At 40.8% G+C, this 10700-nt stretch overlaps 2 protein-coding genes across 2 annotated transcripts; both read right to left on the bottom strand.

Annotated features, from left to right (window-relative positions):
* Nucleotides 1–339: 339 nt before the first annotated feature.
* On the bottom strand, nucleotides 340–2546 carry LOC116218447 (procollagen galactosyltransferase 2-like). Its single transcript, XM_042703057.1, has 3 exons — nucleotides 1921–2546; nucleotides 833–1631; nucleotides 340–618 (listed from the first exon to the last, which is right to left on the bottom strand). The coding sequence occupies exons 2-3, from the start codon at nucleotides 1034–1036 to the stop codon at nucleotides 355–357; spliced, it is 468 nt and encodes a 155-aa protein (XP_042558991.1). The 5' UTR covers nucleotides 1037–1631; nucleotides 1921–2546; the 3' UTR covers nucleotides 340–354.
* A 1971-nt stretch (nucleotides 2547–4517) lies between these two features.
* Nucleotides 4518–10168, bottom strand: zgc:101744 (Receptor expression-enhancing protein 6-like). Its single transcript, XM_012815298.3, has 6 exons — nucleotides 10023–10168; nucleotides 9772–9935; nucleotides 7941–8034; nucleotides 7643–7781; nucleotides 6656–6824; nucleotides 4518–4856 (listed from the first exon to the last, which is right to left on the bottom strand). Exons 2-6 carry the CDS (start codon nucleotides 9887–9889, stop codon nucleotides 4819–4821), a joined length of 558 nt encoding a protein of 185 aa, XP_012670752.1. The 5' UTR covers nucleotides 9890–9935; nucleotides 10023–10168; the 3' UTR covers nucleotides 4518–4818.
* Between the last annotated feature and the right edge of the window lie 532 nt (nucleotides 10169–10700).

Consider the following 10700-nt stretch of genomic DNA (forward strand, 5'->3'; position numbering starts at 1 on the left):
ATGTAAGTGCAAGAGCCAGACTGTGAACAGTGCTTGGGCATTTCCTAAGAAGTGGCAACCTGTGGCAAGACAAGAGAGAAAAATAATCATGCAGTGGCATAAATCAGAATTTCCTGTATAGCAGTGCCAGTTCCTGTGTGGCAGTGATCTGATTCTTATTTAAAGACAAAGACTCAATGTGCAACTACATTACTGGTGACAGGATATAACAGAACAGAACAGACAGCTAGAGGACCATGAAGAGCAATTTGCTGAATTTTACATTGGACAGCGTATTGGATTAGAATTTTGGGCTGCTCTTTTAAGGATTAAGCTTCAGTACTCCACCGACTGCATGCCATGTCATGATTAATGTTACAGGATGCCACCTTTTCTACAAAGCTTAACAATTGGTGCGTTCCTCCTGTACCAACCTGCTTGCTTAGCTGAGAAAGACAAGACCATTATATCATCCAGAATCCAGGGGTAGAGGTGATGGACTGGGTAGAAGGCCAGATCTCTGCTCGCATTTCGACGCAGGTCCAGCAGGAAAGTGGAGTGCACCATGGGAACGGCATGACATCCCAAACGCTTCCAGTCTCTGATGGGTATGTACTCAGGGGTGCGTTTATAATAACCCTGTGGGAAAGAGCCAAAGCAACTGAGACAGGACAGACTCGTTTAGGGAAGCCACACTGGTGAAACATTATACACTATATAACTACATTATACACATTATAAACAAATCATTATAATGTCAAAGAATCAGTGCATCAAGTGTGAACTACAGTATACATTAACACTAAATGCATTTGGTATTAAAAGAATGAAGGTGAACAAAGGTGATGTGTACCTGGGGTGTCATGCCACACCAGAAATTGGCATAAAGAGTACGGGACTCCAGCATGGGTGCCACCAGAGTCTTATTCTCAGCCATAAGCAGTGTCAGCACTTTTGGATTTGTCAGCAGATTGTCACTGTCTGCAAACTGCAAGACAATGTGTGATTCCGATTCATGTGCAACAACACAAAAGGTCACATTTGTCAAAAGAGGCATGTGCACAGGCAGATGGTCCCTTCACAAAAGGAACTGTGAACTTCCATTTCTTTTTTCTATTTCTTATGTAAAATAGTATTTATTGTTACTCTATTGCTCGTAGCTTGACTGTTCTCTCCCTTGTACGTTGCTTTGGACAAAAGCGTCTGCTAAATGACTAAATGTAAATGTAAATGTAATATGGTATACCTTTAGATAAATATACACATGGGGCTTTGCATCAAAAGATAAATAAAAAAAAAAACAGTGTCAAGTATTAGAACATATGCAGTCACCGTAAAGAAACTGAAACTGAACTGGAATCAAAATCAAAGAGGAAAGTAGGCTGTATATCTTCAGACTGTTTGATGTCACTGATGTCCTATACATAGGAATCTCAACTGAGAATAAGGATGAGAATAAACTGTACTGTGTAAGCCCTGTAGATAAAGCATCGCTAAGCGGGAGCTGGTGAAGGTCTTACTACTGGCTTCTCACCAGTATGTAGTCTGCCCACACAGCCCTGGCTCTCCTCAGTGCTGCTTGCCTCAGCTGCAACACATGGGTGTACCTGGAGTCAGCCCAGTGCTTCGGCCCCTGCTCCCCAAACAAAGGGCTGCAAAGGAAGTCATACACAGTCACGGATTATTTATACACCTGTTTTTTTGGGGGGGGTTTTAAGGTGACATATTTTAAGGTCGGAAAGTAATTCTGTGTCAACAATGTGTGGTTGTTAATGGTTTGTTAAACCATTAACTGTAGGGCCATAACAAAGTCAGCTGGCTCATTGCATGGGACAGACATAGAAGTGGCAATATAGTGATTTAGCTTCTGAAACTGAACTGTATCCTTTTAGGGGTTACCGACAGGTAAGGTGGTGTGAAGTGAACACACCACAAGCTCACCGTGACTCCTCTGTGGTCCTCAACTCAACCGAGTGGTAAAGGCTGTCCACTGCACCCAGCCAGTCCCGTAGCATTTCCGTTGTATTGTCCACACTGTGATCAGTGGCCGACCTGCGAAAAGCACCATGTTTTAGTAACTTATATCTTCAATCCAATGCAGTACCCTTAGGCCAAATGGTGCTCTAACGTGTGGCTGTACAGTGCAGGATGCTGTGGGTCGAGGAACTGAGGTGTACGTGAACCAGTTACAGGTAAAGGTTAACTGTTCTCAGATCAGTGGATGTGGCTTGCTGCCGTTATGAAAGACTGTACCCAGTTGAGCAAATGGTGACTACCTCATTCTCACCACTCTTTTGCCTGCGTAGTCCACAGCATTCAGCATTCCTGCACTGTGCTGTGACTCCTATCATTGCTTTCCCACTCCACAGCACTGTTTGCTTTTCTTACTTCCCTGGGTGTTTTAGCCAGGCAGTGCAGATATGCTCTGATCTCTCACTCACAGTGTCTCTTTCTGAGGCACATCATTAATCCACCACACATTTTCCTATTTATCAGTGGACACAGTCTGCGACAAAGTCTGAATCCAAACTGAGGGAAACAAACTGTCGCATGTGAATTGTTTGGTCTGTTCTAGGTTGACAAGAAAATAAGCTCACTGAAAGGTTGATCTGAAAAATCCATATGATGTGACTATTATCATTGCAATGACCTTTAAAGTATTTAAAGCATAAGTTTAACTACACTGTAACAACGTAACACCATCTAAATGTTCGTGTAGGCCCAATTCTTTAATTTTTAAACCTGAGGACAATATAGGAACGTCTCAAATAGTATTTGGTGTTTTAAAAACATTGTAAATGTGTTTAAAGCAAATATTCAAGTATTAGATTAAATTCTCATACCAGATAGCGATGCGATCCTTGGGGTAGTCCAGTCTGTCTATGCATCCCAGGTAAAAAGGTAAGCTATGTTCTGCATTTCGAGCAAGTATGGCAATCAATACTTTGGGCTTCAACAAGGATGACTCGGGTCGAACTGGGTCCAAATCAAAAACAGACTGATTTGCATATGTAGATGTCAGTCTAACCACAAAAACGGTCAATAATAGACCGATACCTACAGCCTCAGACGGCATTGTGCACGAGCCAGTGTTGTCCTCTGCGTACTCCAACTGAGTGCAGTGAGATGCAGGGAACTAACTGAGCATCCTGCATGAAAAATAGGGTGGTCCGCTGGCAGGGCATAAAAAACGGAAGTCTATGAGTGACAGTGTAAAAGTGATAATTCAGTTAGGCTATTGTAAAATGGCAATGTTATCTGTAAAATCACAACGTAAAGTTGCAATGTAATACTGCATCTGAATTTAAATGTCTAACACCAATGCCCGTTTAGAATCAAAATGAACATACATGATCAATTATAGCCTACATCACGTTGCGAATGTGGCAGAAATGTAATGTAAAAATCGAAACCGCACATCCCCGCCTTTTCATTTTTAATCACATTCACGCTTTCGGTGACATAGCCTACTGCAATTGGAAAATCAATGTCAGTAAAAAAAAAAAGTTAATTTGATGCTCTCACAGAATACATATGTTGATTCAATATATTGGAGGTGCCTACCGTTATTTTACAAGAATTTTTTTTGCATGATATTAGATAATGCTATTAAGGGATAATGCTATTAGTTCACGTTCTGTGTGGATGTGTTTGTTTTACGGTATACCTACTGTGCCTTTTGTAAAATGGTGTGGATTGTGTTATCCTGGTTTATAATGTTGGAAAGTAATTTATTTTTATATTTAAAAAAATCCTGGAGCAGCCGTCGGTGCAGCTTCTTCAGAAGGCTGCTAATACAGTAGAGTCGCATCATTTAATACTTCCATCATCTGCCAGCAGCACAGGAACAGCATAGTACCAGATTTTTTATTTGAAATTCGTGTGCAAAAGAAAGTCAGAAGTTGTGACATAGTGTTTATTACTAAAGGCATAATGTTAGATGATATTTGGCCAGAACCGAAGTGATAAGAAAGTCCATGATTCCAAGTTTGAGGAATCCTGCCAAAGGCTATATTTACAGGTTTCAGATTCAGGTTACTTTTTTTTTTCCAAAATGTGAATGCTAATCCATCACTCTACAGGTTTGTACAATACCTCCATGATTATAAGTTGCAGGATCACTGATAGCTACAAAATCAGATAACAAATAAAAGATTGTATCGGCATGTCATTCCTTTACACTCCCAACCTACAGAGGGAGCCCATTTAGAGGTCCCTCACCAAGAGGGGAAGTGATTTCAGTCAGGCTACCTTGCTCTGCCTTTTACATGCAGTACATGATCAATGTTTTCAACCAGTGTCATGGAAGAAAATGTAGTCAAACCTGACACACTGACAGAAAGATGTGCCTTCAACTCCTTCTGTATTAAATCGACTGACATTGAAAGTTAAGACATATTCTACAGTTATAGTCTTGCATAATGTGATGGCTCAGTATGAGGAAGATAATGAGTAGTGTTTGCAATCTTGTGGAATAATTAAATTCATGAGGTGGACTCAAACACTGAATGTGATTTAGAATGTGGATACCACTCAGCTTCACAAAATATTTCCATTTTATTTTCTTTCAGGCAAGGAGATGAAGATGTATCAGACATACAAACAGACAAAACACAGTAATAGGACAAAAGTGACAAAGGCTGACATTAAAATGTATACCAAACATTCGTCTTCTTTTTTTAAATAAAACATTGGCTGATGGTGCTTGGCATTTGGCTCAGGTGCAATATTTGTAGTACCGTGTTGATCAGAAAGTGTATCATCCAAAACCCAAGTGATCCAAATCAGAAGAAAGGCACCTTGGTGAAATAGATGGTTTCATGTGGTGAATCATTCAATTCACTGGGCTTTATCATGTCCAACAGCCAAACTAGCAGCTAAGAGAGAGAGAGAGAGCGAGAGACAGGTGTAAAGGAAAGGCAGTGTACTGTATGCAAACTCTATCTACAATGAAAGGAGACACTTCAACGGCTTTTGCTTTACCTCATGCAAGAACAAACAAAATATTACAATATATTTTATTTGTACTCTGAAAATACATACTGAATTATCCTTATGTTTAAATGCAGTGTGTTTGAGAGTGATAATGTAAAAACTACTCAAAGCCTCAGAGATAGAGAAAAAAAAAAAAAAAAAAAAAAAAAAAACAACATATCCAGAAGAAGGTATCAAAACCATCCAAGAGTTTTATCTAGGTCAAGTGTATTGTACTCACAGGTATTAAAAATGCCATGGTGGTAAATGTGTGGGGAAAATGCGACCAGTCCAGAAGCTCTCCTTCTCTGTCTACAAGTTTTCAATTGGGTTTAGGCTAGGGTCCCATGGCCATGGAAGAAGCCCAATTTTGTGGTCACTTCATTTTGATTGTTGATCATGACATATTTGGGATCCTTGTTGAATCAAACCATGGCTTAGTGTATGTTTTTTGCAAGGTGTGGTGAGGGGATTTAATACGCTTTTGTACATATTAGTCTCCCTAACACCTACTTTGCTGTGTTCTACCACAAAGCTCAACTTAAGTCTGCCTCACAAAAGGGCTCAGTAGCATTGAGAGCAGCATTAATGACTGGCAAACTGGGGCCGCTTTTTCTGCCGATAGAACCGAAAATAGCTATTCTACTGTTATTTTGCATCATCTGATTCTGTAACTCACACCGTTGGCATCTGAACCCTTTCCCCCAGATAGCCTTCTTCCTGCCATCACCCTTTGGCCTCTGTTCTCACCCCCTTGGCAATTCAAGCCCTAAAACTGCAAATGTCTAGGGATTTTGGCATGATGAAATGCCCCATCAGCTCAAATGACCCCACTCCTGCCTAAATCACATGACTTATTGATTTAGGCACATTTTGTCCATTTCAGGCAGCCTCTTTTTAGAGTTTTTGAGTAGCATGCCTGCATAAATGAGCATCTTTGTATTCATAGTGAGTTAGGTTGTCCAGCCTTCTTCCCAAAGACTATGGAATTATCATTTTCTGTATATGAACAACAACCTTACAACACCACCCCCACCCCCTTATGTTTACTGTGTATGTGACAAGAGAAAAATCTGGTTATGAAACTGACCACAAATGTCACTGCTGGTGTTCATTACTGTGTGAGAAGTATTAATCTTCACCCCCTACAACAAGTGTTACAATCCTCTATTGTGGTACTTCACTGGAACTCTGGAGCCCTTGTAAACATCGTATAAATCCCAGCTTTGGCATATGTAGCAGGGAAGGACATGTTTCCCTGAATTTCCCCACTAAAGTTGTGTTTCCCCGCTAAAGTTTGTAATTGTTGCGTGTGTATTCTCATTTTCCCATGCCTCTGTAGGGACAGTAGTAAGGGGCAGGGGATGTGGTGTGGCATGACTTCACGCTGGACCCCTTAAGTTTTGCTGTTACCCTCTGTTCTGTCTCTCTCTCTACTATCCCATGACTGAGGTAGGTTCCTGTTCTTAAATATTTCTAGAATTCCAGTCATGTGGTAGTTTGCAGGGTAGAGACCTTGTCATACTGATTTATATTGTAATATTGTGTACCACACTGGACAACTGCACAGTATATTTAATATTTCATTTTCTTAAAGCATAATAGTTTTGAGAGCCCCAGGACTGATTGTTGCGTCAAGTCAATTATCTATCCCACAACACAATGCAGAGAGGGAGAACACACTCCCGTTACACATACCCACCTTGTTTTGTAACCGATTCTGCAGCATTCTTGGCCTTGCCACTCAGATCGTTGACCATGCAGTCCATCGCCGATTCATGCTTGAGGAAAAAAGGCCGTACCAAACGAGTGTAGATGATCTGGGATCCATTCCAGGACACTGGAGCCATGCACCACAGTAGAAAGACACACTAGGAGGGGGAAGTGCAGACATGGTGTTCTCAGTTTAAAGTCCACATTGTAGCACACACATTACTAGGACTTCTCCTGATTGGTAAAGCATTTTAAAATGTCAGAATGTGCATTTAGATGACCAGAGTTTCAGGTACAAGACTATTCCTATACATTACAACACACACACTCCTTGAAGACTCATTCAAATGCCTAATTTTGAATAAATCCTGCTAATACTAACTGGAAAGTTCAGGAAAGGGTTCACTAAAAGATCTAATTCAGTAGATTTGAACAGCCGGCCTTGGCCAACATCCCCAAACACCAATGCCAAATCCATTTAAACTGTGCCACCCGCTAAACATACGTAGAGCAAGTCCTGGATTAAAGGTTCAAATGTACAGGTCTACCAACTCATTGACCACACTTGGTAACATGCGTACTTCAGTGACACCTTTAGCATTAAGTCTTCTCTACTCATTACCTCAATCACAGCAATTGCAACAAGGCAGTTAACCTTTACATTATAACCATACACTAAAGTAACCATAACAGGGCAATCAAACATGAACATTGAATTCTTAATTACAGTTTAAAAATGCATTCCATCAGCAGCCACTTCACCGTCAAGGTGAGCGAATTGAACTTGACACAAACCTATTCTAACACACTAGCCGAGCTGAAAAGCAGAAGCAGCAGCACATTTCCTACTTAGATTTCCTCATTTAAACATTTGCCTTCACAAATTAAAGTGCTATCCATTTCTGAAATGAAAAGGATCAAAACAAGCTGTACAGAAATCAAAATGAGTGAGACTAGGCTGTGTCCTGGGCCTTACCTTTCCAGCATAATAAAATGGAAACCAGAAAAGAAAGATGTCTGAAAAGAATTCTCCCACACTGAAGAGTCCATAAACCACCCAGTAGGTCAACCACTTTGTGTCATCTTCTTTGTTATTGCTTTCAATGGCTTTGATGCTGTGAATCACAAATACATTACTTAGTATGCATGGTCTAACCAAATGATCATACAAGTAATGCAAATCCTTATGTTAAATTATAATGAGTAGAAGTGTTATTAGATGCCCTTTGACATGGGTAATTCATTCATCAAGCCATTAGTTTTATCATACTTACGAAAAATAAGCTGGGTACACAAAACCGATCAAGTTGCAGAGCAGAGATGCACCGTATCCAAACAGCAGATACAGCACAATAACTGCCACAAAACCTGTGGAATCAAATCGAAGTAGTCATTTTAAAGCAGCGTTCACAACTTTAACAGGACTGGAACACTACCCGAGGAGGACACTGCATCACATGAGCTACAGGCAGTGCACAGTATACCAGGATGTGAGATGAGCTGAACAGGACACAACAGCGAGTTCAAACAAAGTCTACAAACAGCTCGCAGCCGTGGCAATCATCCGACTAGTCTAAAAATGGCAAACAAACTCCGAAAGACTGACGTGCACAAACACCTTTCTCCATCTTGACAGTTCAGTTTTGTTCCTTGTATACACCCCTGAAGCAACTATCCATTTAGGTGTGTTGTTTTTCTTAAATGCTACAGCTGATGTCCAACCAGGAATCCAAAGGTTAAGTGGAGTCAGATGTACCGATGGAGAGAGCTACATGTTCTTCCTTCAGGCAAATCCAGCAACATTACTGTTCAGTTAAGTGGAGATGGAATCTGCACAACACTTTACTGATGATCCTCTAAAGGAGCATGACATTTCAGCAATGCTCCACAACACACTGCTAAATTCCACAAGTATGCAAATGATTGTGGTAAACTGCGATTTGCTTGCCATTTTTAAATATGAAGAGCAGGTTTGGGGAGTTGGTTGTAGAATGCTGGGCCTCAGCCAGTACAAACCCTGGGATCTAGGGGCCCTGTGAATTTGCGTTGAGGAAATCCTGTTTTCCCACTGATTCTAACTTTCAAAGGCCCAGTTTCACACATACTGCTTACAAAAATCCAATGGTCCAAGCAGACAACTTTAATGGTATACTCCAGAATCTTCAAACCAGCAATCTCAGCATAGTCAGAAAAAAGCTTAGTCCCATCTTCAAACTGTTCTATCAATCATTTTAGAACACCATTCTGCCAACTTCTGACTTATTTTTTTGAGATGCAATGGACTGTTGACATTTTTTGTGTGGAAACCATGCACGGTGGCCCAGCACTCAATAACAGCTGAACAAAATCAGCTTCAACTCAAGGTTTCTCATTTCCAGGTTCCTGAAGTTTAAGAAAAAAAAGCAGTTAATTGATCAATAACTTCTCCCTTTTAATAAAATGAATTTAAAGAATGCGGTCAACTGAACTGTCTGGCCTTGGCAGTTCACAGATATGTGGAGACGTTAAAAATATCTCTTGAGACCAGCTGTTGGTAGATGGAAATCAGAGCTATTTCATAAGGAGCTCTCCAACTTCTCCTTGATCAACAGGGAAAAGACTGACCTTTGACTTTATTACAGGTGCAGTGATAGAATGGTATGTTACCTTGATAACCGAGGCCCTGTTGTACTGATAAAAGCTATGACTGCCATGCTCTGAGTGAAAATCTAGCTTAGTGGAACGGAGTTTAAAAAAAGCCACTCAACAGAAGTCACCAGCAGCCACAGGGACTGATTGGAATCATGTGACAAAACAGACAGCTTATCTAAAATAACAGAACAGAGCGAATCTACTTATTGTACATGGTTTCTAACTTCATTTTAAAGTTGAGAACGTGTTGACTTAGTACGACAGACGGCGTGTAGGCAAACAATGTATGCCACCATTTAAAATGGGTACTGTAGCAGCAGGTCCGTGCTGGCTAGTGGTCACCCAATCCTCTCACTCAATATACGCTGATTTGGCATAACCCTGAATTACATAAGTGGCCGAACGACCGTCAACGCGATCATGAATTTCACATGGCAGCAGGCTTTAAAAAAAATAAAAATAATGACCACTTACCCGTAGCAATATACGGTTTCTGGATTCCGGTTTTGTCCTCCAGCTTTCCCAAGATGTCTGTGATGACATTCTTCTCTTTAAAAAATCCCTCAGACCGTTCTTTGATTTGAGCTAACATATTTTGTGGTTGGACGGGCAGAACACTTGCTGGTAGACCCTGCTAACTGCAAACATAAAATACGTTACAAACTTAGATAGGGGACATTAAGGGTATTAGCTCATATTTTGTAACAAAAGGCATATTAACAAACCTCGACACACGTTTGTCCTCTCCAAACTTTCTAAAAACGAGGTCGCAAGCAACTGTTCGCTGCTCGCTACATTCACTTGTGGCGTCAGGGATGCGGGAGGAGCCATTACTGGTGGCAATATAACTGGGTGAGAGACCTGAACAAAGTACAGGTGATCAGCATCAAGATATTTTTTAATCATCCTACTCACTAGCTCGATCATCAGATGCTTTGCTGATGTTGAAACGGTGCGCTTTACAGGCGGGTTAGGGCTTTAAAATGGGTCGTCTACGAGGACACTGTAGGAGCCCCCCCAAAAATATATATATTTTTTAGATCGTCCAATTCACACCTAACAACCGATTTAGTGAACTTCTTTTGTCTTTTTAGAGTTAGAAATAAAATAGTCTCGAGTAGCGCAGGAATCCGGCCTGTTTGAGACTGTGGTGGCAAGCGCACGGCTCAGTTTGGTCGTGAGTGAGCCTCGCGAGCGTGCAGACAGACAGACGGTGATATAGCATGGCGCACCATGACCATGTGAATGCATACAAATGAAATGACAAAAATGACACAAATTACTATATGAACATCTATTTATTGAACTTTAACAAAACTGTAAAGTGCAAATGTAAAACAAATCTTTTTTGTGGCATTTAGTCCAGCGCTTCTTGAATGTGTCTTGTCCATATATTGAAGCAA

Source organism: Clupea harengus, chromosome 22 (assembly GCF_900700415.2).
Source record: "Clupea harengus chromosome 22, Ch_v2.0.2, whole genome shotgun sequence".
NCBI classification, from domain to species: domain Eukaryota; kingdom Metazoa; phylum Chordata; class Actinopteri; order Clupeiformes; family Clupeidae; genus Clupea; species Clupea harengus.